Below are 27,435 nucleotides of genomic sequence, written 5' to 3' on the forward strand. Positions count from 1 at the left end.
TCTTTGCATTGTCATATCCATTTCAAACAAAATCACGCAATGACATTAATGCAGTGATGTACTGTCAAAAACAGACAAAGCAGAAGAGACACTGAGACAGTAAGTGTGTCTGTGTGTGTGTGTGTGCATGTGTGTGAGGGGGGGAGATGGGCTGCAGAGCTACAATATATGACATGTGACGTCTCCTTCCTCTCCATCACACGTTCTGGTGTATATGTGGTATGGAGGAGGAGAGTGCGGGCCGGGGCTCGATGCCCCTGCTCTTCATGAAGGACAGCAGCTGGTCCGGAATCTCTGCCAGAACATCCTTAGCCAAGCGTGCCATACTCAGCACCTGGTTCCCTGACCGGTCAATGTAGTCCCTGAAGGGCACAAACTGCAGGACACACAGCCTGTTAGCTCAGATAACACACTTCCATTTTGAAAACCATAAAAAATCCTTTAAGATCGAAAACATCCAACAATAAACCAGGGTCCTGTTTCAAGATAACGATGGATATACACACTTATTACGAGGGTTTTCTGTGACTCATCTTATTTGATTCAAGATAGTTTGTTTGATTTTTCCAACTGTTTTCCGAACATGCTTGTGGCTTGAACAGGCAAGCGTAAGTTGGATAATTATATTCTGTAATAATTTCAGTAGTAACTTCCCTGTAAGTCCTGCTGGACCTGTTAAGATGCCAGTAACAAGTGCTCTGGATCACTCATAGATCTATCTAGAGTGTTTTTTTTCCACAACTTTCTTAAGCCACGATGGTTTCCAGAAACTAAACTATCTGCAAATCTTAATAAGTTTGTAAGACTTTACGATGCTTTCGGGAATCCTGGCCCTGGTCCGTACCTGAACAATGTCTCGTTCAGCAAAGCGCCCCCTGGAGGACACTCTCACTTCATCACCATCCAGCTCCTCCATGGCTATACAGAAGGAGACAGCAACAGAGTAATGTCAGTCAAGAGATTTGGATAAATACTGTATATTGATAAAAAATACGGATTTCAATGTTGGACTTCCTGCTTTCAATGTCATCATTCAAATTATCATTTTACATCATTGAAAGCAGGAAGTCCTATTCATGGGTTTCATTGAAATCCGTATTTCTCCCATCTCAAGGCAAACAGGGAATGATGCACGACCATTCAAAAACATGACTGGTTTTCTAAAGATAGAAAGCTTAATGCTAATCGGTGAAGTGTCCCTTTAAACCTAAAATGTAACTATGCTTAGTGAAAAACAAATCCATATCCATAATAACACTACAACATAATCAAAAAGCTAATTACTTGTATGGATGAAACATGATTGAATTCAAAGCATTGCCTACTGTATGAAACAGAGTATAGGCTAGGCCTACTATGAAAAGAAAAACCCTTATCTGAGCTAACAGTGATGTATCCTTCAAACAGTATCCTCCAGCATTAGCAATAGCTTACATTTAGCACTAACCCAAGGTACTAAAATTGTTTTGTATTCATCACATATGAATAACATTTACTTTTTAATTTGATTTTGCTATCATTAAAAGCGATCAACAGAGCATTTAAATAATGAAATGTTCAGTTTGCATTTCCTTTATTAAATCAAACTCTGGATAATTGACTGATAATTGGTTAATCACCACATTGAAATGAAATGACATATTGGTACTTTATAAGTGATGGCGAAAAGGTTAATTAAACACAGCAAGTCACCATCAAACTCAGCGGGTCCAACTCCTACAATTATAATGGACATTGGCAAGCTAGCAGCCTAAAGGCAAACAGAGAGAAGGAGAGAGAGAAAGAGAGAGATGGTAGAGTTTCACTGATAATAATAATTGTTCTTGTACTTAAAGTTACAGAAATAACAATCTGAAACGGCATGCGATGTTCTTATGGGAATTAGAAACGAGGTTCCTTAGCAACAATCAAAAATATGGTAGCTACAGAAAGCTGTCATCACCAAAACAGCATGATGGTATAACTATCCTGGGGTACGTTTCTAGAAAAAACATGGAAGTTGTTGCTGAACAACCGTATGACTCAACGTGTTGACATACCGTGCTAAAGACTGGAAAGCATACTGTCGTTGGCTCAAAGATGGCTAGTGCTGTTATTCAAAACACTGACACCATGCAACAGGTTGAGTGTAAAAATGTGTCCTACACATTTACTGGAACATCTATCGAGTTAGATTATACATACTGAATGAAGAGGGTGAGGAGACATGCCGGTGGAGGGTTGGGTGGGGTACTACTGCTCCATTCACCATTCCAACCACCCAACTTTCCAACAGTATTTGTGACTGATCATGAGACTGTTCTATCGACTGTTCTAAGACTGTTCTGTTCTGTTCTAAGACTGAGATGGAGGTTAGCCGATGACCCTTTCTTGAAATGCACCCCAGAGAAGAACACAAAGAATAGAATTACAGCAAATACAAACAAAATGTCACCCGTCTTAAAATGTAGCCACTCACATTAACCACGGCCTCTTTGGTCTGGACCATGTCTGATATGACCCCATCTGTGATGATTAGCAGGACAAAATATTGCGATCCATCCATCTCATGTGCTGCCATCCTGAGAAAATAAACAGCAGTCACCTGGCTGACAAGTCTGCATTGGCACTAGCCATCATGCCACTAGTCAAAGTCTGTGTGTGTGTGTGTGTGTGTGTGTGTGTGTGTTTTGCCATGACTACAAGTATTGAATGACCTTTGACCCCTTTCCAATTCCTTCTGTAAATGAAGCCTGAGGGAGGGAGGTCTCTCAGTGTCAGGCCACCCATCATCCAGTAGATGCTGAACATTTACGTACATGGACCTTGTCATGGACCTTAACCCATCAATTTAGAGAGAATCTGTTTGTTCTGTGCTCAGACAAGCTACTTGTCATCATAATGTGTGTATGGACTGTTGAGTAGATATTTAGGTTGATGGCCTTTTGATAATACATTGCTTATCCACAGTATCTGTGGTCTAAACAAAACCTCATTTAGCTTCGTTAAAGTTGCTGTGAAAGGTTTGATGACTCAGACTAGCAGTGAGAACTAAGCAAGAGTTCTGGCACCTGATGTGTCCTTGTTACACTTAATGTTGGTTGTAAAATAGTCAAAAATGATCTACTGTAGCTGGCCGGCACTCTGGGACATAGCTTCCAAAAACAGGGCGGCATTCAAAGAGTTAATGTTGGTTACATACAGCTGCATTCTGCAGTACCAATATTTCCCTTCAAAAGAAAGTCTTCCAGATACATACAGAAGACAACGCGAAACGGATGTAGTATGTGCTCTGAAATGGGGGAAAAAAATTAAAAATAAGCCTACTCCAGTGAAGTATGGTCCAGCAGAGCCCACATGCAAGTCTTAATATCCAATAGTGTCCAGAAGTGAAAACATGTGGGTAGCAGTTATAAATGGGCAGGAGAGAGAACGGGGCCAGCATAACATTGTTAAAAAACCTAAATCATCAAGTCATTAATCATTAAGCCGCAGCAGTGGTACCAAGTAAACAAAACACTGAAACCATTTGGGCCAAGGTAAGATTCAAATCTAATCAGCATTCACTCTGCCAGCGTATACGGGAGCCATTTGAGACCAATATATTTGGAAACCTCTGGAAGGAATAACAAATAGAGTAAGCTTGTTGGCAGTTGTTGCCCCACAGGGTGAAAACGGAGAGAGTAGGGAAGGAAGATATTTTGAGAGAACAGTTCTGAACACATTGTCTGGGGAGTCAAGCAATGTTACGATGTCTGTGTGTTTTATTCAAAATCTATTTGGAATTTGAAAGGCAATGGAGATGGCTCTTCAGGGAGGTTTGTATGAATGGTAGAATGAAGTTTGAAATGTGTGTTAGGGTGGATGATAGATGTATACACTAAAGTATAGGATTTATAATACCAAATATAAAAACTTACTGAGCCACAAGGTTGATGATTGGTGCAAAGTTGGTGGGTCCATACAGCTGTGCGGTTCTAAGGCTCTCGAAGTAAGCCTCTAGAACCCCCTCTATACCCACACAGTTGGCATCTTCACTGTCTCGGTTCTGCAGGAGCAAACACAGAAGAAATATGAACCAAAAAATGCAACCTTCAAATAATTACATAGAATACTGGCATTATTAACCTACAGTAATTTCCCGCATATAAGCCGCATTGTGTATAAGCTGCAGGACAGTGTTTTATGCAAGTTAAAAGAAACAACACCATATTAACACCATATTAACTGCCCCCTGTATTAACCTCATAGCGGAAGAAATTTTGCAAAATCAATGTATAAGCCACAGGTACCGGTAATAGTCGGGAAATTACGGTATACATCTATCAGTTATAAAGTCATCCTGACTCGTCACTTGTCCAGGCACATCTCTCTGTAGTCATGAAGGGCACACTGGCAATGGGTCTCCAGAATCACTAGTCTGGCTATCACCATACTAAGCTCAATCTTTTAAGATTAAACATTAGTATGGGAAGGCTGCGCTTTGTTTCTACTGCACAAGAGGCGTGATCAATGGGCATTGTTTAAATGACTCCGTACACTTCGTACGCTTCAAGCAATCAGACCACTGATCCGGTGCGTCTTTTGGATAAGCTAGTTTCTGATTGGAGCCAAAGGTTCTGTCAGGGAACAGAGGAGATAGATGTGCAGGTTTCCAGCCTGAGGGCGAAATCCAAATTCGCCAGAAGTTCAGGCAGGGTTCACCCAGCCTTAGAATCACCTCATTCTCACTTCTCACATTCATGGGAGTCCAAACCAGGTCATTTCTTCTCTTAAATCATAAAGTCTATAAACATCTATTGTGATCAGTGTAGAGCAGTGGTCACTGGAGTTTGTGTCTCCAAATGTCTGAGGCCAAGTCCGGCCTGTGTGTGTGAGGAAGAACTTCAGCTGGGAGGTGTGCTGTTGCCTGTTGATATATACACAGATGAAGAGCCTCCGTGATTGGATGAGACAAAGCACACAGTGGTCAGACGGCGGCATCAGCCGGCTGGTCGCCCGCGGCGCAGCATAATGAAGGGAGAAACAGCTGTCAACACCAACTGTAACACCCGACCCGAGCTGCACTGACGAACGCCTTTTTTCCCTTTCAACTGGCAGGATGACGGATGGTGTTGTTTTTGACTTATGGGTATTGATAGTCCGAGGGATAATACACTGCATGTGAATGAAGCAACTTAATGACGCTGAGCCTAACCCTAACCTCTCATTTTAATTCTATTATCTTCCAAAGCTCTACACATACTGTGTGATAATGTGTGTAAGATTTGTATTCTAAGTAAACAGCTGTCCTCAACATAACATAAATAACAATAGCTTAAATTCTGAACTTCGCTAACTGGACTTCAACAATGCCAGGGTGGCTAATTGTCTCAGGATTGGGGAGCGTTCCCGGTGGGCCATTACAGTTTCGGGGCTGGGCAGAATACAGCCCCGGCACTCACTGTTTCCAAAATACAAACACACACAAGCACTCACAAACTGCTTACAACTGCTCACGCGTATATCTATATCTACAGTAATATACAGTAGGGAAGCGCATGAGAGGCCATTCACCAAGTGGCAGAGCCTGACAAACTCTCAAGTGTGCAGGCTAGTAATAAAAGTCCTCGAAAATAATATGATGCCATATGATGTCATCTACACAGCAGATCTAATGTTATTTCACAACACTTGGTACACAATGTTTCAGTGGGCAGGAGTTGAAGTGTGTGCATAGGTTATAGCAGGGGTCTCAAACTCAAATGAGCTGGGGGCCACTGTAACCAACATCAACTGGTTGGGGGGCCGAATGTGAATTCCGAATTTTAGAATTTGCCTCCATTCAATTCATGAGTTGGAATTTGAATTGAATTGGCCCCACCCCACAGGAAGTTGAATTTGAATTGGAATTGGAATGACAGGAAGTGGAATTCAATTCATGGCAATTCAAAAACAAATTCACAGTCACATAACAGGAAGAATGTGTTGAATCTCACATACATTCAGTTCAGGAAAAAATACATTGGAAATGTAATTGATTACTGTGTTCAATTATAAATTGTGTGTTTGTTGAGATCATATCTGACATATTTTGTGAAACGTAATTGTTAAACACTGCAAAAAAGGGTGTCTAAAAACAAGATAAAAACACTAAATCTGAGGTAAAAGGTACTCAAAACAAGTTACATTTTCTGTCCATGCAGCAAGATAATTTCACTTGACAAGATTTTGTGAATTAAGATAAATTAAACATCTAGAAAGCATGTCTACAGAGGTATTTGGAAACTTAACATAAGCTGAAATTGCTGGTTTTAAGATCAGATTACTTATAAACATCATTTTTACATCCCAAAAATAAGTAAAATATACTTAATATAAGCATAAAATGCTGGTTGTAAAATGAATTTAAACAGCCTCAGATTATATTCCTTTTTTTGCAAGTTTATTTTCTGGACTTTTGCCTTTATTCAGATAGGAATTGGGATATGACCGTAGGTAAGATTCGAACCGGGTCCCCGTGGGTACTTGAACGAGTACATGGTACTATGCTGTAACCTGTTGCGCCATAGTGCCACAGCTTGTGTCAAGTCTATTTAAAGTTATTACAGCCTCAGAATAAGTTAAATATAAATATAAGCATAAACTGCTGTTTTAAGATTATCTTTCATCTTAAATGTCATCTTAAATGAAGTCAAATTTTCTTGTTACTGAATCTTAAAACAAGCTTCATTTTGATGAGAATTTGAGGGAGAGATGTAAAAGATCTCATTTTAACAGTAGGCTATTTACCTCATTTTAAGATTTCATGCCTATTTGAGACAAAAAAAAGATGTGCTTGATTTAAGAGAGTGTAAAGTTGAACACTTAAAGTAAGAAATTCACTCTTAAAACAATATAAATGATCTAAAACTTCTAATCTATTTTTTTTATCTTGATAAGAATCGAATAATTTGCAGTGTAATCTTAAATTATGTATATGAATTGATTTGAATTTCATTGAATTTCAATTCTACTTCCCTTAATTCAAATTCGAATTGTAATTCTGCATCCTGTTTTTGACCTCAATTCAAATTCAATTCAAACTCAAGAATTGAATTGGAATTTAGGAGTCATTCTCAATTCAATTCTGAATTTTGCACAAGCCTGCACTTAATAGAGTTTACACACATTCATATTTCTGACAAACCTGTTGGATTTACATCCCATCAAAATGTAGCATTTATTTTTGTTGATTATATTTAGGCGTGTGTTTTAAAGGTTGTTCATGAAACAGGTGTAAAATGAGTCAAAGTAAACACATATCAGTATCCAGCTATGCTGACAATTTTGTTTATTTTCTAACCTTGATTACACTGCACTGAAGTGATGTAGTCTTTTGAAATATCATCTCTCTTTTGAAATAGCATCACTCTTTTGAAATATCATCTCTTTTAGCACTGCTGAAAAGAGGCATGGATCAGAGGCCTCGTCATGACAGAGATTTATGGTAAATTAAGGAAATGCCTGTCAAAGTCTCCTTTCATTATGCTTTTGGTCCCAACACACTCTGCTGCACATGCTAAAATAATGTGCTTCAACAATAAATTCTATCATGTGTATAACCTATTCAGGGATGTAAAAGCAACTTGCACACACACACACACACACACACACACACACGCACACGCAAACCATCAATTCTGTTATATGTGTATAACCTATTCAGGGATGTAAAAGCAACTTGCACACACACACACACACACACACACACACACACACACACACACACACACACACACGATATGCAATTTCTTCTCAGTCAATGCATGCAAGATGAATATGCATGACAATAAAAGACAATACTTTTTGATGTTTTAACGGTCAGACCATGCACCGGGGTCAACCCTCACCAGGGGAAAAGCATGTGAGATTTCTCCCTCTGGCGGCAGCTTGGCTCCGAAGCCATAAGCAGGGAAGAGCTTGTCACTGTCGTAGTCCTGGATGATCTCACCCACTGCCTTCAGTGCCATGGCGTAGGCGTTCATCTGGTACGGGCTCATGTAGTGCAGAGAGGTGGGCTGAGACGGGTTACCTGCATGGGACAAACAACCACCAAACAAACAAACAAACACATAAATGACGTTTACAACGGAAGTTCGGGAGGAGCGTGACTGAATCAGTCAGGTTACTTATTTTCAGTCTACCTGCTGAAGTTTCAGCAATGGCGTTACTCCGCTCGCTCGCAACCCACCACCTCCCGTTACATATGCCTCCCGTCTTCCATACAGTAGGTAAATAATAAAGGGGTGCATGGCGGAATCTTGCTAGACTCCTGCCTGCGCAGATGACTACGGCATGATTCCGCGAAGCACTTCAGGACCCTGGCCAGAGACTTCGCCAAACATGCTCTTCTACTATGCTTTTGTGTCTTTTACGAATTTCGGAATGTGAACTAGTGACTTACACACAGGGCCCTATTTTGACAATCAGAAACGGATGCTTAATCTGACAAAACAGTTCTATACAGTTTATTACTTTCACTATTGACTGACAAGGGGTTACCATCGAAAACATAGCCTGAAGAAAGCAACACTTAACCCAATAATATTCGAATGACTGAATAAAAATCCTAAGGATATTTATCCGGCAAAAGAGTTGCTGCTTATATTTCCTGACCATGTACAGTATTTTCAGCTTTGCTTACAGTAATGTGGGCCTTTCGCTATATACCAGGTTTTTCTTGGTCAGTGGTGTAATGATTTGTAGAGGGTGTAAGATAGCGATTTTTGGATCATGTGACAGACAACACCTTATGTCGTTAATTGCCATACCCCTGGCCGCCAGGTTTAATAGTGGAGCATATGGCAAAAAATATCCCACTTTACTGAGCGTAAGATAAGCGCTTTGCGCCATGTTGCACTGGGTAGCCTACATGATAGGGCCCACAGAAGTGAGGTGACAACAAAGAGACTAGTTTTCTGGACAACCATGTTTTTAAACATTCCCACTCACCATTAGAAGCAGTGAAGTCTATGGCCACTGTGAAGTTAAGCTGTGTCCTGTGAGAACAGAAATCTAACAAGTAAGTAAGGCAACTTGGATTAACTGGAGCATACACACATTCACTGGAGTCAAATACAATGCAGCCACAACTCTTCCATAGTAATGAAAGCGGAAAACAAAATCCAAAAGAATACTACAACCTTCAAGTTTAATAGCTGGTAGGTGGTAAAGAGGCAATAGCAAGAGGTCAATAGCTGGTTGGTGTGCGGACAATAAGCACTAACCGGTAATAAAGAACTCATTAGGATGGAAGTAGGTCAGAGACTTTGAGACCAATAAAGAGACAAACGAATCATCTAACAGAATCTGAGAAAGGCAACATTAAGTCAGTAAGTACTCACCCTCCCCGAATAAAATCCACAAAAGTGTACTCCGACTCCACTTTGAAGGAGAGAAGCGTTACCTGGATATATCAGAGACAAAAAGCTGTTCAACATGGGGGCAGCTAATAGAAAGACAATAAACGCAAGAGCGCTAAGCTCTCCGAATATCATGGGTGTAGTGTGCAACGGTGCCTACCGTTCCAGAGTTGATATATTTTTTCTTTTTGCCTTTCTTTTTAGGATTTAAAACCTAGGAGAAAATGACAGAAGATTACTCCGGGTAGACTGATTTCCAAAGTGACATATTAATTATGGCATCTCATAAAATATCCACAAAGCCTCAATGTTTGAATATATGAATACAAATGTGAAGAACAGTGTCTCACCTCATACACATTAAACTGGTTCTGACCACGAGACAATTCTCTGTAGCTGGTTGTAAACTCGCCAATAAAGTCATGGCTATTGGCCGAGAGGGGAAAATAGATTCAGCTCTGTTCAGACCATATTTAAACATAATGTTGCCCAGTGTCTCTGGGTGTGCACATCAGAAAAAGATCAAACCAGGTGCCATGTCTGAAGTGTCAGCAGTGAAAGGATAGAGCCTGCATAAAAGCTCTGTGGCAATTTTATCTGAGTATGACCCTCATCTGTCGAAACAATGCTCAAACAAAGGTTTTTCCATACCACTCAAGCCCTGCATTTAGGAAGTGTTAAGCGTTTAGAGGTTTTCAAATATAATGTTCAACACTCACTGATACTAATCTATATTATATTGGTGTAGTAAATGTCTGTAAACTCTAGATAAATATTTGCCATGCTTAAATGCCATAACTGTTGCTGTTTGAAACAAACTAGAAGCAACAACATAATACCTCCCATCTCGATCCCAATCATAAACATCCACTTTGACAGTTCTGAGGAGTAAACCCATAGAAAAAGAAGAATAAGAACAGGTTGAAAAAACATTTGGAAAACAAACACAAGCAACATGTCTTGATACAACTGTGATACAGTGAATGGCACTGAAATACATATTGCCACATATGTTCCTGATGTACAGTATAAGCTGCTTTGTATGATGGCTTAATATTTCCAATATTTTTCCAAAAGGTAAATATATTCAGACCAAAGACAATGCTGATTTTTAAGCTGTATTCTGCTATAATGCGTCTCACCTGTCATAGTCGCCATTACACAGAGCCCGCACTGGAATTGTGAAGGGTTGCCATACCGGATTTAATGTGTTCTTTATCATTTCTGTTTTGTGACTTATGGTGAACCTAAAAAAAAGTGTAGGCTATACAATTCAGCATTTTATAAAGAAATGTTTTTTTAAATTCATTTTAATAGAAGACAGTTATCAAATTGTCTGCCAAAATAATCTCTTTGCCAGAAAATAAGGTCAAAGCTTCACTTTGCTCCACATGCTTTGGGGAATATGGCCAGAATATTAGTGTGAAAGGCATAAGACACAGAGCAGATTTATTATGGCAGTTCTGACACTTACGTGCCGTCCTCATTACTGCGGTAGAACACAAGGAAGGGATCAGACTTCCCAAAGAAATCCTTTTTATCCAGCTTATTGGCACAGAGCTGCATTGTAGCAATATCCTGGAGAAAAAACACAACTGTCAAAGGCAATTCGAATACATCTGAAGGAGAGCAGTGACCTTCTACCAAGGAGAAAGCATAACTTACAATCAAACTCTTTGTCTTCATGGTTTTTGGTTATATTTACCCACAAGTATGGCAGTTATTTAATTAAGCAGAAGTTCAGAAGTAGAGATCCCCTGCTATGTGTATGAAAGGACATAATCGGATAGGACATTGACTGAAGTGGTGTTCCTAAGCTCTTTCATAGGGGGCAGAAGTAGTGGTCACTACCAGTGGAGAAATTTAATAAGGAAAGACTTGGCAGTCATGTCTGTCAAGAGAATATTGTAGAAATTCACAAAAAATACATAGCAAAAACTAAGGGCTTTGTTTTCAAAAATATAATATAAACTGAAAACAGAATTCAGTCAAGACTGATTTTGATAAGGTGTACTGTACTGTAGGTGAGCTGCTTGTGCAAGGGACCTTTACTAACCCTACAGTTACTGAGTTCCTCAGCTGTGAAAATAATGATTCCACACTTCTTCCCAGGAATACCCCTGCAAGAGAGAGACAGAGAGCATAAGTGAGTAGATAGAGGGAAAAGAGTGAGTGAGGCACCTCTTCAGAAGGAAGTCATTCCTAGTTCTTTGTCCTGTGCTTCCTTTTTACATGTGCGATGGCTCTGCTCATGCAGTCATACAACAGCATGTTCCACATCCTCAAATGAGGAGGTGCTTTGCACCGTGCCTCCCCTGCCAGGGTAGCTGACAGGCAGGACCCTGAGTTCAGCCTTACAGATGATTAGACCTGGTTACAAGGGACCTGTCCACAGAGCCATGCTTCTCCTGGCAAGCTTGCGCTCATTCATTAAAAGGAAGAATTGGATAGCTCAGCGTGACTGACAGCTAGAGCTATCCTCCTACTTCATTTTTCTCCAGCAGTCCTCTGCATCATTCATATTTGACAGGTATCCATCTAATTCTTGGGGAAAATTGTCCATCCTTCATACCTGATATAATAAATGGTATATGGTAAAATGACAGCTGAAAACAACGAACACAAACATTAGCAGGACACAATGTTAGTATTGTGTTTGGTGACATGGTTAGTAATGTTATCATTTTCTGGTTAATCTAATAACCCCAACTCTGCCTTGACATTTCAAACCACACAGCAGACTTCAGGCTCTATTTTAATGGTCTAAGCACATAATCTGAAGCACAATGTACTTACACCGTTTGTGACTTCACAGTTCTCATTTTGGGAACAATAAAATGGGCCTCTGCACCAGGATCATTGTGCAAAAGGGTTGTTACATTTAATACATTTCTTAATTAATCATGGGTGTGTTTTGCTTAAATCTCTTACAGTAATTAATCATGGGTGTGTTTTGGTCGTAACGTCCATTAAACCAATGATAGTGACATCTGTCATTCCCTTTTTATATATGTTGTTGTAAATGGAACTTTGAGAGGAATGTGACGAAACGTCCCCTCTCGCAAGGGATAACATTTCACAGTCATGGCAGTGTATTTGTTTCCCCAACCATGGTAAACTGTACTACCGGTATGTCTATCTCTACCTGACAGACCTGGTACACCACATTTGACATTCATGGCTGAGTATTTGTTCACCAACCATGATTATACACAGTACAGGCATATCTCCACCTAGCATAAGTCTGAGGGACCACTACAAACCTCCACACACAGAAACCCACAAACAACACAGAGAGAGAGAGAGACAGAGAGAGAGAGACAGAGAGAGAGAGAGAGAGAGAAACCCTGTTCCCTTGAAATCCTGTTAGAGTCACAAAAAAGTGCAAATGTTATTAGGAGTGAAGGGCATCCCTCACAAGCCCCCTTTCTCCTCTAATCCCATCGCTGCATGAAGACAGTGAGGTTCAAACAGGGACGCATGAAGCATTTCCAACGAGTCCATCGCAAGTAGAACACATAGCATACTGATCAAATATTTAATCTTTTTTTGTTTTGTTTCTACCTTTTTTGGAGGAATTACTGTTACACTGCATTCACCATAAATAAGGTGCCAGGCAAACAAAAACTGAGAATCTTCAAAATAAACTGTCTGCACACTTATATATATATATATATATATATATATATATATAAGTATAAGTATGTATACTTTGTTGATCCCGTGAGGGAAATTGATTCTCTGCATTTAACCCAATTTAACCGAATTAGTAACACACATAGCACACAGTCAGTTCTAGCTTTCAGTCAAACAACCATCGTCAGGGCATACCACACTTTTGTTTCTAACTTAAAATGATGAGACAGGAACACATCTGTTGATGGGTTTTCTTGTAAGAGTTAGAATATTTCACCTACAGTATAAGAAGAGTCAGTCCAATAGCCCTCCTTTAAGAAATGACCATATGGCACAAAAGTAGGCGTATAAAGATGCACTGTACAGTACATGTATGGTCACTCCCAAACAAACCTTGCCATTTATCAATGTGGACATGAGCAGAGGTTACTATCAAATCTCACATTAAGTATTTGAGTGAAGAATTAGAGAATTAGAGTGAAGTCAGACTTCAGAACTGTAAAATAAAAAAATCAATTTCATTTAATCTTTTCCTCTAACCCATATATTGACAGTCATGTTGGAAAATACCACATTTCTTGCCTGCTGCTCTTTTGTAAAAGGAGATACAGTATACTAAATACTGGTTGCCATAGAGAGGAAGCTATGCACTGTACATTGGTGAGACCAATACCTTAATGGTTATTCAGGGGGCAACAAATAATATGATTATATTTTTTCTTCATGCATACTGTAGGAGGTCCTTGTGGACAGATGCAAATGAAAATTTCACGGGGCCAATACATTTGATGGCCATATGGGATACCAGCATGAGCTACGACATTCATCTTTTTTGACTGTCAGCTACAAACCATTACTATTTCAAAACGTCTTTGCCATGTGTATCAGTCACAAAACTCTGACACTATACAGTAGATGGCTGTGTTGACACTGGGTAATGGCAGACAGAACTCTGTCTGTCTTTCTTTTTGATCTTTTTATTGTCACATGCTTTTAACAAGTGTAGTGGCTGACAATTTCCAGGAAAAAAAAGAATCTATTTACCAACAGCCCAACCTGACATTTGATCTATTATAGCAAAGGAGCAGCAGACCTATATTCTCCATTCATACTATGTGTGAGTATGTACACAAGGAAGAACAAATTACAGAGAACTGTGCCACGTCTAGAGAAGATGTCTTCAGTGTGGTTTTGATCTTTAGAACATAGTGGCACTGGCAAATGATAAGCATTTTCTTAAATTTGCCTTTCCAAGCTGAAAGGTTACCATAGAAACGTCCAGGTGAAATAGAAGCAGTGGTTCTTTCATTCACAGCTTGAGACGTGCTTGGGTGAGGAAGACAAAAAAAAAAATAGTCCAAAAAGCTCCTTGCCCTTCTTAACCATTTCTTCAAGGACACACACAGCATGGCGCCTGCACTGTTTGAGGAATATGTGGCATTCTAAGAGCTAACACAGGCTTTCCCTGTGATTTATCCCACAACCATAAAAATGCCTCCCACTGGGAGGTTTGTTCCAACAGGGACGCTTCAGGATTCTCATTATATGCACTGCTCACTACTAAAAAGCATCTGTGACAAAAGGAGTGCAGTTGCCACTATGGCTGGGTAGAGAAGTGTTGAGCTACTCCTCAAAGGCATTACATGCAACACGTGTTCTTGAGTCAAATAAGATGTTTGAGAAAGAACCGGATTGTTCTGAAATGTACAGTAGGTATCATGAAAGTCTACTGAATGGGAAGATGTAACTACAGTATACTGTATAACACTTAATCTTGTTTTATTCTCGACAAGGCGGTCGTGTCATTTCCTCTTGAAAACCATGAGGTAGTATTTATTCATTAAAAGTGGATAGAACTATATGCTGATGAGCTAGATAGAACTAGCCTGATTACCATCGACTTTCAAAGGCTCTGCGAGACTTTAGTCTGACCAACAGCCTGTGCTAACACGGTTTCTTGCCAGCGCTGGTTGACCCGCCTCCTTTAAGTGCCTCGGTTTGCTACTGGTAGATGTCAGAAAGCGGATTGCCGAGTTTAAACCAATAACAACACTCTTTCCGCTGCCTTGAACACGCCTCTACCCAGAGCCGTTGGAGCTGCTCAAAGTTGATTGGTTCTCGACCAAAGGGGGCAGTTCCGCAGATTTCGGGAACTCAGAAATCCTTCACAATGAGCAGTTGACCTGACCAGCAGCAAAAGCCTGAAGGCGTTGCGTCACTGGGAGGGCGTGCCAGGCTAAGATAGAACGGCAAAAGCATTACAGTCTGAAGTTGACGGGAGTGCCCCTACAGATCACCAGCTGGTTCAGAGAAAAAATACCTGACTAAACAGCCAAATATTCAGTCTTTTTAATTTTATTTATTTACTTCAGTTCTCATGGATGGATGGATGCATTCGTTTTTACCGAATTGTCCCAAACTGGAAGTGTCCACAATGTTGAGAATTTCAGAGTACAAGGGCAGTCCTCAAAGCACTGTTAAGCAGTGATACAACAGAAGCAGACATGGCATGGCGCTTCAGTAGGCTACTCCACACAGCATGCATTCTGCATTCACGAGAGCAAGTTGGTCCTCAGAACTTACAGAGGACACATCCAAGAAAGATTCAAGTTGTCCGGGTTCATGCATTGGGACTGTGGAGAGGGAAAGGTCCTGTAAACAAGCTTGTAAAATAATGATTCAGTGCCTTCGCTTACATCACAGGTTTGATTCAATGCCAATCAGCCAGTGTGTTGTTCTAACCCTTCCACACCCAAGTGAGCACAACTCCAAGTGTATTCTGTCTCAATCTGTTGACTGAGCTGCCACCAATATTGACTGATTCATAATGTGAGGAGACAAACCCGTTGGAATGCTGAATTGCACCACAACGAAAAATATACACAGTCACAGAGAAAGCAGGAAACATTCTGTTCTGCCATTGACCATTTGACGACAAGGTCAGGGGTTCGTATTTTACCCCATACAGTATAAAGACAAATGGGTGTTTCCGAAATGAGTGTAGTCTTTGAACACATACTGTAGTTGGTTTCAGATACAAACGCCAGAGTGACATTATGGTTTTCAAAACAAGACATTTGTATCAGACTCCTTCAGGGACTACCTGACCTGTGTCTGGTGAAGTGACTGATGACCAGAATGGAATACTCACGAGAGGGTCCTCTCCAGACGACTGCCCTTGGAGCCGATGATCTCCCCCAGGGTGCAAAACGTCTGGCCGAGAAAGGACTGAGAGACAACACAAGAGATTCAGACAAAAACATTATTACATTGTAAAATATAAAAACGTTTTGATTGGTTAGTAGTTAAATATTTTAATTGAATCCAAATCATGGCCATAAGCAAAAGACTGCATTGGCGTGCAAAACAACTAATCTAGCAGACATACTGTGTTTTCTTAAGATGCCATTGATGCTGTTGACATAACAGGCTAATGAAATAAAACTGATCTCAAAATGTTTTTATAGTTTCAATAACTTTCAAAAAGAACTTAGAAAGCAACAATTAACTAATAATTGCATTATTTATATAATTCTATATTGAGATGAATAATGCAGTATAATGGACTAATGCTAGGTCATGCACAAGTTGAAGTGAATTTCCATGGCTACTGACTGACAATGCGGTACAGTAGAGAGAACATGAGGAAGGACATAATAGTTTTTTTTCAACAGTCCTCCTTTTAACTGAAGATTATCAGCCATTCTAGAAGGATTGACATATTCTTTATATTCTTAAATAATGTGGAATATGTTTTCTTTCAGGCAAATTGCTTCAACAGAGTGATAACAACACTGAAATAAATAAAGAAAATATAATGCAAATGGAACAGACAATGCAGCAAAATGTATGTGTTACCAACCCTCTGCAAGTCCATGGTGGTAGGAACAATAGAAAAACATTAAACAGGCTATTAATGATTATGCAAATTAATATGTAAATTCCAATAATAATACAGAATTTCGACTGAGTCTATTGCAGTGGTTCTCAACCTGGAGATTTCTGGAAGTCGTCAGATTGTGATAAAAAAAGACATATTCTAATTTAACATTAAACCATTATGTATTAATTTTGTTTTATTTCCATTACCGTTTATAACACACACACACACACACACACACACACACACACACACACACACACACACACACACACACACACACACACACACACACACACACACACATGCTGACAGTGTTGTTGTTCACACTAGGCAGCCTATAAATTAACAGTAGACCAACATTGCCAATATTGCAGCCTTTATGGGGTATTAATTTGTGTGGCTGTGTTCAGAGGTGGACATCCCAGGGTGCAGGAAGTAAAAGTCCTGCCATATGTTCTTTCTACCTGTGCACTTATAGTAACACAGGTGATATCAATAATTATCTGATCTACCTGGCTGCTAATTAGGATGAGCTGGTTTACTAAATGGTTGGATCAAATACTTGGCAGGACTTTTACTTTCTGAACCCGGGATGTCCACCTCTGGCTGTGTTGTTCGACTAGCTGTCCATTGCTGTGGATGGTCAGGAATAGTTGAACATGATAATGTTGTCCTTTTCATAGCACCTGAGAGAGTTGGAAAAGTGGATCCAGAAGCCTCATCCAACGCAAAAGTAACGTTATCTCAACTCAAGATTCCAATCTAAATCTAATCTAAAAGCACAGCAGGTGGGAGGTAGGGTGGGAGGTTCCAAACATCGACCTGATTATTTTAGGGGGTCGCAATTCTAAAAAGGTTGAGAAACATTGGTCTTTTGTATATGACTAAACTCATACTTGCAGATCAATACATTGTAAGTAATTCAATAAATCCAAAAACAGTAGCCTACGGTATATGAAAAACAAAGATGCCAGAACTTACATGTTTAGAAATATTTGAGCTTTTGGAGTCCACACTATAACTATAAAACAGGACAGAAAAGGGGGGTTGGATGGTGACACTGGGGCAATGCATTCTCACTTGTGAAATATTTCTATTAAAAAAACATGCCACCAGCTGAGAACAACACAATTGTTTTGTAACAACAGTCTACTTGTAGAGATCCAAAGCAGAAATCCTTGGTCGTGCCAGTGACTGCATGAATTTGCTCGTGATATGTAAAACTGCATACACCATATGGACATGTTAGGAAGGACTTGATTTTCATTGGCGGTGGTCTAACAATTGAATGCCACATTAGAACGCTACAGAATATTTTACAAAAAAATATATATAAAGTGATAAGTGTAAGGCAATCTTATATAGATATAAAATATCTATCAATTTAAAAGAAAAAAAATCTGAATGACTCACACATCAAATCGGAGATTTTGTTTTTCCTCAAAGAAGTAATCCAGAACAAACTTTCTCACAAAATCTGGATTCAGTGTGTTGTCAATCACCTCAGTTCTTCCAAACTGTTATTCAGGTTAAACAAAAACAGTCACATGTCAAACATGAAGAAAAACATGCCATCATATTCACTCTTAAATCTTGACTTGGCAAAACAAGAAACTATAACATCTTGCTTATTATCATTTTAACACACAACCAATCCATGGGTGTTATGTTTAAAACTCAATCTGAGAGACCACACAGTACAAAGCTGTTGACCTCAGAGTCATGGAAGCCTCTTCAAGTGGTCAGCAGACCAGGCTACCATGGTGGAGCGCTTCAGTGGTACCACTAGAGATCCTGAGCCTGTCTCACTGGCTGCTTAGCTGCCACCTTTCTGGCCGTCACACAGTAATCCCCACAGGGAAGGTTCTTTCATGGATGGGACTTTGGCAGAGGGAGTAATGAGCTATTGATCCCTGCCAGCACTGCCGTGTGGCGGACTCTGCTGGAGTCCACTTCCACCCCTGAGTTTCTTCCAAGTCGTCTGCTTTGGGTGAATCTGATTTTGAAAAGGCAGGGAGTCCTGGGCACTCAGCAATGGCAACGCCTCTTAAGGATGTCATGCAGTCCCAATAATATGGATTATTAGAAGTAATATGCTATTACATTCTGCAGCAGAACGAGAATGGCATTTAAGCACAATCCTCTTTTACAGTTGGATACAGATATCTGTAGCACACTGTCCACTAAACAATACATTTGCATAGAACTACAAGCATCTTAACAACTAAAAAGTCTCGGCAAAATGTCACATTAGTCTTTTATAAGAAATGATGCAATTACATGTAACAAGGAGATACAAAAATGAGATCCACTCTGCCTACGCAGGTGGGTGGGGACAGACTGATGCTCTCTCTTTGTATTTCCATTGGAGATGGCTTGTAAAATGTCCTTCCACAGCCAGCAGACAATCTCCCAATATGTTAGTTACGATTAAGTCTTTAAGAATACACTTTGTTCAGTATCAGTTTCCAATTTGTTCTGATTCGATCCTAATGTGTTGGAAATGACAAGTCAGCAGGAGCTACAATCTCTTTTGAAACTACTTCACTGTGCAATCTCATAGAAACTGCCTTCTCATGCTATTTTGCAAAATGCCATCACCTCGATTTAACAGTTTTCTCAAACACACCGAAACCATGGCAAAAAAATTAGTTCAACATCATTTGATTGACTAGAGACATACAGTATCCTATCCTGGCATTGCAGGTCTGGTCTTAGTTGGAGACTGCCCAGTAAAGCTATGTACCCACAGTAGACTGTATATTTCTGACGACATAAAACAGGAATCACATCTATAGCTTGACGAGGACTCAGAGGTAGGAGTGCGCAGTAAATATGTGAATAATTTATCATGTTCTCTGGAGGCCAGTGACTAATTCTCTTGAGAGCATCACTAACTCTGTCGCTGTCCTTGATACTGCTGCTCCTACATCTCCTTCTCCTAGTCTAACCATTAGAGAATCCATGCTCCCAGTCACAGAATGCAATTAGTGAAGGATTCCTTGTGATTACTCACAAGCACAGATACCATGATAAATAAGGCCAAGATTCAATCGCACTGAATATCATCAAAATCATCACAGTGGTAATAAGTAAAATAATTACATGGATATCAATTATTTTAAAAACAAGAGTAGGTGTTCTTTAGAAAGAAACTCTGTCATACTGTACATGTAGGTTTAAAAAAAAAAAAAAAAAAATGTCCTAGTCTCCGTCTAAATACCCAATGTACGTTTGGAATAAATACACTGCAATATGTATTTCAACTTTGCTCATTTTGACTGTAAAGTCTCTTAAAACAGACGCATCTATTGGCAGTGTTTTTAAGAGTTTGACTGTTCTGATAAAATTAACTTACCTCTCGCCATTCTTTGGTCCCAATGCCCTGCACATAAAGCACAACAACTAAAAGAAAAATAAAAGGGAGTTTAAACATATATGAAAACCATACAGTATATTCCTAAAATAACTTGTCTCTCTAGTGACAATTCTGATCTGAATGTAACTTTTAAAGGTACATGTACAGTTCTGTATCAAATGGCTGCATCCAGACCAAGCAAATTAACACATTTCTTTAGGAGCAAAGGAGGGAGAGTGATTTATTTGGCCTTTGGGTGAGCAAAATATCAATTAGCAGACTGCACCTTTAACAGAAATGCCTTGATAATTACTTCAGTGAAGCTTGCACACAGCGATGAGTAATCAAGCCCATTTGGGTCTGAATAGATGCTGATGAGTGGGCACTCATGGAACACCCAGATGAGGTTTAAGGCAATTCAAATGAGGCTGAACTTCATGGGCAAAATGTTTCTCGACCGATCTCTTCTTTTTCATTAGGAAACATCTGTTGATACTTAAGTACAACAAACCTTTAACAAAATCTATGACACCAACTATCTCAGAGCCTCAGACAAGTTTGTATAGCACTACATGTATAATACAGATTCAGTCATAGACAAAAATATACATTTAACATTTAACAGAATATTTCATTTTTCAGTGTAGCTCAATTCAGGTGGAGAGTCTGTTCAGACAGACATACAATATGGGTGGGGTGGAGTCCTGACAAGAACTGGAAAACGATGAGATTGTATGATGAGAGTTTGGCAGATGGATACAGCACAGGTGGCAATCAGAGATAGCATGATGGAAATTAATTGAGTTACAGTATTCATTAATGTTGATTGACTAGCTGTTGATTTGAACTGTACAACTTTTTTGGCATTTCAATTACAGTACTGTTGAGTAAAGGGTATCATCCTTTTTAATTAAATGTTAGGCTACAATGTATATCCTTAATTTCTCTAATCTGGCATAGCCAGCAAGCCCGAATACACCAGAAAACTTTCACAAAAATCGAGAATATCAAATGGCTTCATTTCTGTTTTCTGTTTGTCTTCTTCTTATTATTCTTCTTCTTCTAAACATCTTGTATAACAGATGTGACGGAATGTAAACATCTCGCTTGTCGAGGGGCAGCAACTTTGTTGAAACTGCCACAGAATTACAACATTATGACAGAGATCAAAACAATGATGGTTATTTTAAACTATCATGAGAAAAGCATCAGGTTGAGACAACAAATAAAGCTTCTGTGGATGACAAAATGTAGTTCTATATGAACTATCACCTCTGAAAGAACTCAAGTCCCTCCATTATCGTTTATAAAACATAATTACCACTCAGCTGAGGTGAGCTCAAGACCACACAGGCAAATGCAGGTACATGAAAAAGGCAGGGAGACACAGCGAGGCACACATTAGGCTTACAGTAATTACTTTAATTGCTTTCAGGCTGTCATCTGCACTTGGAGAGAATGGATTGGAGGTGTGTCTCAGTGCAGAATGCAGAATTAACATATATCTCTCTTTTCCCTCACTCTCGTAAGAACCAGGTGTGCTGAGAATGCCAGTGCATGGACAAAAGCACCCTGACAAACAAGGGAAACAAGCTGCTGCAAATGTTGCATTGGTCTAAATATTTACCAGCAAAACAATCAGTAACAGTTTTACGGTTTCTCTGTTTCTCTCCTGCTCATGCGTACACAGTGGGACACATTCTGCACCTATTAAAAACAAGTTACCTTGTTTTAATTAACAAAGTTATAAATGCTAACTAATGAATGAATGAATGAATGAATGAATGAATGAATGAATGAATGAATGAATGAATGAATGAATGAATGATTGAATGATTGAATGATTGAATGAATAAATAAATAAATAAATAAATGAATGAATGAATGATTGAATTAATGAACCAATCTATCAAACAAACAATCAATCAATAAACCAACCAATCAATGGGTAAACCAACAAACCAATAAATGTATTGGTTGTTCGAAACTGGACAAAATACAGTACTTCATAAAGTTCACGTACCTGGATCAGACTTTGAGAATGTATCTATGTCCAACAAATTCCTGTGAATTAAAGTCACAATATCAGCAAATAAGCATTTTGATTTTCACATTTGAATTATTACGGAATATATGACATCAGGACACCATTGTAAGAATCACTAGCACTTTCTGCCAAAAAAGTATTGTCTCTCTCAAGAAGACATTTTAACAAAACTCCACCAAAATGTTGCCATGTTCTTAATAAGAGGAAAACTGCATACCACGTAACCATAACCCATTTCAGGCAGATACATTTAAGCACAAAATTACAAATGTCCATTAGGATGTTGTACTCAGTTTGTGAAGTTATCGTCAATATGGCATACAGTATAGGCCCACAGTAGCTTATCATAGCTTCAATGACTAAAACAGAAGTTATTAGCAAAAAGAACAGCAACAACAACGTGCTAAATGTAGATACAATTCTGAAGTGCAGTCAATGTATATTATGGCTGTTTTGGTAAAGGTACAGTATGTGTCTATAAAATTGCATCATGTTGTCTTTCTGCTCAAAAGCCCTCAATTTGGAGCCACCCTGAAGCTGAATAAAGAGTGGTGAAAACTGGCTGGTATTTTCTGTAATCCAATTTTCCTTTTGAGCACAGCCTGCACAACCTCCTTCTTACATTTGAATGGAAAGCGTATTTTACCTCAAGACAAAAAGAGGCAGAAGGCAGACACAGGGAAACCTGACAATATGATACCTCACACAGCAGTACTCATATGAGCTGTCCACCAGATTGAGCAATGAATTCCGACTCCATGCTGTCTGACGAACACCTGCCCTACAGGAGGCTAGTGTCAGCCATCAGGTGCCAAGTCTGAGGAGATACATGTATGACGCATTCAGCCTTGGTACCTGTAGAGCCGCTTAGTTTCCCTAACTACTGTGCACCATCCATTACAAATGCCATCAGTATTAATATAGGCTCAGAAAGAGAGGGAGAACCCAAATGGAAAGACCATGGACTGCCACACCTTGTTTCCAAACACAAAGCAAAGACACTTGTTGTGCATGGCCATCTTTCTGACCAACACTGGACTGAATTCTGCGTGCTATTTGTTTTATGCTTAACATCCGGAAATGCCTGGTCTCAGCCACTGGTGGTACAGATCAGCACAGAGCGCTATCATCGGCACAAAGGCCAACCACAGCTTCCGCCACCTTTTTTACCCAACAAAATTACATCAACTCTTCAACTCTCTACTACACCCTGGGATTCAGGCAAGTGTATGGGGTGAAGAGGGAGAGGAGCATCATAATGCAGGCAGCATCGCACACTGGAGAGCGAGACTGGCTTGGTGGCAAACACTGCGAGTCCGGGTGGATGGAGAGACCTCCAGCGTGGACTTGTGCCCCACGTCCGACGGTACCGCGTCCGAGGCTCCATCCTCACCACAGCGGGGTCAGAAGGTTGGCAAACAGAGAGCCGACTGGGCTCGTCGTGCCTATTCAGTCTGTCTGCCTAAACATCTCTTCACCGTTTCTTTTGGCTGGAGACGCTTCCAGCTTACGCGTAGCGTGAAAAATCTTACCTTTTGGCAATGTGGGAATTGTTCTTTTGGATCTTCCATCTATTTTGATGTTTTTTTTGTCTATCCCCTAGGGCAATGTTTACTAAAGCTTACAGAGAAGGCAACACTCCGTCAGGATAAGACCTGTCTCTGATTTAGTCAATACACCAGAATATCTGTGCTACTTTGAAGAATGCAAATATGGTGAAAGGAGGACAGGCATGACGCGAGAAACGAGAATCCATCTGCTGACTTCGGCCTCCTTTACACCTTTCCTAGAGTGTTGTGATAAACACTTACATAAACTTTAAATGACACCCTGTTATCAGCCAGACTGAGGAAGCTCCAAAAGATGTGTTCCAGTGGTAAAATTAAGTCTATTCAAGTAGTGTTTTAGGACCAACTTGGACAAAAGCATCTGCTAAATCATATAAGTTATAACCATATAAATCATAATACCATTATGCATTTTGTTCGTCTTGTCTTTTTCCCCAGACTTTTTTTACTATAAGCATTCTCTCAGACTCTGTCAAGGCGTTCAAAACTTTTGAAGAATGTGTTCCTTTCAAAGTTAAAAAGTAGCCTATGTCCATTATTATTCATTTTAAAATGTAATTTAGAAAGAACGTGAGATAAGAATATATTGAGAACAAATAGCCTAATTCATGTAAGCTAATGCAAAATAGAAGCTTCTGATCTACAAGCTTCTGAAGCTTCTATAGTATTCTGTCTTGCTTAAGAACATCATTCTTTCATGCTGTCACATGTTGATAATTTCTTCTTTCATGCTGCAATATTTTACCACAAAAAGGACTCAAAAAGGACATGGTGGTACGCAATGGACGTGGTCAAGATAAAAGCCTGTTTTCAAAACATTTTTTTCTGTTGGCAGATTCCCTCACAGAAATGTGTCCATTGGCGCTATGATTTTGGACCTACTGAATCCTCAAAAAACACTCCACGGTAATTAACCTCCAACACGACAGCTAGGAACTGTCTGAGTATAAACATATTTCACGTTTTATTCTCCACGTTGTGATTCTCAAATATGGTGGTATAGCAGTTAAAGACACACAACTTCGTCGGCTACCGCACAAGGTCACTGAGGTTAATCTGACTGCGCTGTTAAGGAGCTGTTTTCAGGCACTACTTTCATTAGTCTGATATTAACACGTGTCCCTCTTCCTCAATGACCATATTCCAAATCATTAGTAAAATTATAAATCATCGCTTACCTCACAAGTTAATGTAGCCTATTCGTTTGAAGTTACATCGAAGTAGGTAGGCTACTAACCTGCACGAGACGGTAACTTCTATTTTTGTTGCGGGTACATTCGAGTGCAATGGGTCACATTGTCCAACCGATGCCATCATCTCATTTGTTGAGCTGACTTGCCTTCCTTTCAACATTTTGAATGCTCACAGAATCCGGTAAAAGCGATATACCAAGTTGTTAGCAGTTTATGTCATGTCCATTCCCAACGTTCATTTGTGACAGTAGACAATCACGGTGAAAGATGTCATATGCGACATCTGGACGCTGTGCCACTTGTGGTATCACAGGAAAGCGCGCGCGCCTCTCCAAAAAGATTGTTCCCCCGTTCTGTTTTCCAGCGCCTTCGACAGGTGGAGTTGGAGCAGCTGATTGCCTCTGAAAGCACATGCATAGCCAACTGATCGAGAAGCGAGGGCTATCATTGTATTGACATTTCAAGTCTTCCGGAACATATTTTGAATTGGGAAGGTTGAGTTGAGAATGTTTAATGTTATTATTTCTAGCCCACTGAATCCAAGTATACCGTCAGAGACTGTGGCCATGGCTATTTTGATATTATGAGATTAATTGAAATAGTCTTTAACAGAGCAATATCTTGTAGGAAATTTAAACCGAATTGTAGAGGTTGCATGTAATGAGTCTTCACTGTCCTTTGTGAATTGCTGTTACAGTAATACAGTCTCAGCGATGGCAAATGAAGACCGATGGTTGTTATTTGTTATTTGTTCGCCATGTCCACTGTTCCTCTGCTGCTCTCTATTTGGTGGTCTTTTTTTGTTATAATTGAAATACCCAACCATATGAAGGGAGAAGTACTACTGTATGAGGGTTGAAAGGTAAGCCAGTGACAGGCAGAGTAATCTCTCCCAGCTTTTTCTTCCACACAGTCCCTGTATCTGAGGGTGCACAGGTGACAAAATGATAAAACTCCTCCCTGGTCTCCCAGCACCCATTCACAGGGAGACTTTATTATCCCCAGGGCAAACGTCTGTTTAGTTTTCCTGTCACAAGAATGGACTCGAAGAAAGGAATGGGATGAGAAAGTGCAGCGTTACACCTGCATACAAAATTCTTCCTGTGCCCTCAATATCCTTGAGATGCTCGTGCCCCACTGCTGGTGATTGCCGGAGCCTAATGCATCCAAGGTCCTAGATTAAAATGCAGCCTGCATCTGGATGCTGTTCACATTCCAGTATAATCCCCTTTAAAAGCAGGTGTGGCAGATGTGATCAGAATATGCGCAGAAATACCTGCCATGGGCTCAGTCACCCCTATTTGTTTACATTCTGCCGCTACATTCCTGATTGGACGTAGAGACAGAGAAGAACAGAATTCACACTTGTGTTTGAGGCTGGATTTGCAGTATGCTGGCACCGGCTTTTGAACTGAAGTGGGCTTTACTTCATGTGTATCTGGAACATCTATGCTATAAATATGGACCACTTTAAATCCATCTCCATCCTCCTCTCTATTGTCAAGTGTGTGCTCATCATAACAATACACACACACACACACACACACACACACACACACACACACACACACACACACACACACACACACACTCTCTCTCTCTCTCTCTCTCTTTCTCTCTCTCTCTCTTTCTCTCTCTCTCTCTCTCTATCTCACACACATACACACACACACGCACACACACACACACACACGCGCGCACGCGCATGCACGCACACACACACACACACACCTAAGCTACATGAAGTATAATAAGGTGGAAAATGGTCTACATTGTTGGATGTGTATCTGAGAACCTGAATGTAACACAGCCCAGAAACACAATTGATAGGCCTACACATATGCATTTAAGTTAGGCTACAGTACTACAAAATCCTCATTGAACACACTGTGTTATAACCTTGAATACAGTTGAATCTGAATGAAGGCAACAGTCTGTTTGTTTGTCACAAATAAGTTACATGGCAACAGCTGGGGTACACTTGCTTAGGCATCTACTGTTGATATAAGACACAAGTCTGTTTTTGCAACTTGAGTTCAGTAGAAGACTTTTATCAGAGACATTTGCATTTATTGTGAAACTAGGATAGCAAACTGGAATCACATAAGTTTGCAGAGCCAGAGATGTTACTTCAGTAGCTGCGTACTTGAATTATTTTGTGCATTCATACAATACAAAAGAAAACACAAAAAACATTTGCCTTGTGGCGTGTGTGCCCTGTTTAGAGCCATATCATAATGGTTTATGAATGAGGGGATCAATGGTGGAAAATAAGAATATTTTTTTCATCTATCCCATTTTACAGTAAGTGTCAGTAAAACTGTGGTATACTGGACATCTAATAGAATGCTGCCATCTAGTCATGAAAAAGTAGAGTTGCAGGTGAAC

The 27,435-nt window shown here is 39.8% G+C and overlaps 1 protein-coding gene across 1 annotated transcript; it reads right to left on the bottom strand.

Moving 5' to 3' along the window:
• Positions 1-147: 147 nt before the first annotated feature.
• Positions 148-25,266, bottom strand: LOC134088295 (copine-9-like). The gene is made up of 20 exons (XM_062542220.1): positions 25,092-25,266; positions 22,263-22,303; positions 20,240-20,286; positions 18,295-18,398; positions 17,863-17,902; positions 16,150-16,226; positions 11,419-11,482; positions 10,837-10,940; positions 10,505-10,609; positions 10,202-10,243; positions 9,713-9,788; positions 9,523-9,576; positions 9,345-9,406; positions 8,953-8,999; positions 7,851-8,032; positions 3,900-4,027; positions 2,459-2,561; positions 1,693-1,750; positions 845-918; positions 148-376 (listed from the first exon to the last, which is right to left on the bottom strand). Exons 1-20 carry the CDS (start codon positions 25,205-25,207, stop codon positions 197-199), a joined length of 1,704 nt encoding a protein of 567 aa, XP_062398204.1. The 5' UTR covers positions 25,208-25,266; the 3' UTR covers positions 148-196.
• Between the last annotated feature and the right edge of the window lie 2,169 nt (positions 25,267-27,435).

This window comes from Sardina pilchardus, chromosome 7 (genome assembly GCF_963854185.1).
Source record: "Sardina pilchardus chromosome 7, fSarPil1.1, whole genome shotgun sequence".
Lineage (NCBI taxonomy): Eukaryota > Metazoa > Chordata > Actinopteri > Clupeiformes > Clupeidae > Sardina > Sardina pilchardus.

Coding starts and splice junctions, on each gene's coding strand:
- LOC134088295 (XM_062542220.1), bottom strand. CDS start 25,207: ATGTTGAAAGGAAGGCAAGTCAGCTCAACAAATGAGATGATGGCATCG. Junction 9,789..10,201: donor GATTGGGATCGAGATGGGAG/GTATTATGTTGT, acceptor CTCGGCCAATAG/CCATGACTTTATTGGCGAGT. Junction 4,028..7,850: donor TCTCACATGCTTTTCCCCTG/GTGAGGGTTGAC, acceptor TTGCTCCTGCAG/AACCGAGACAGTGAAGATGC.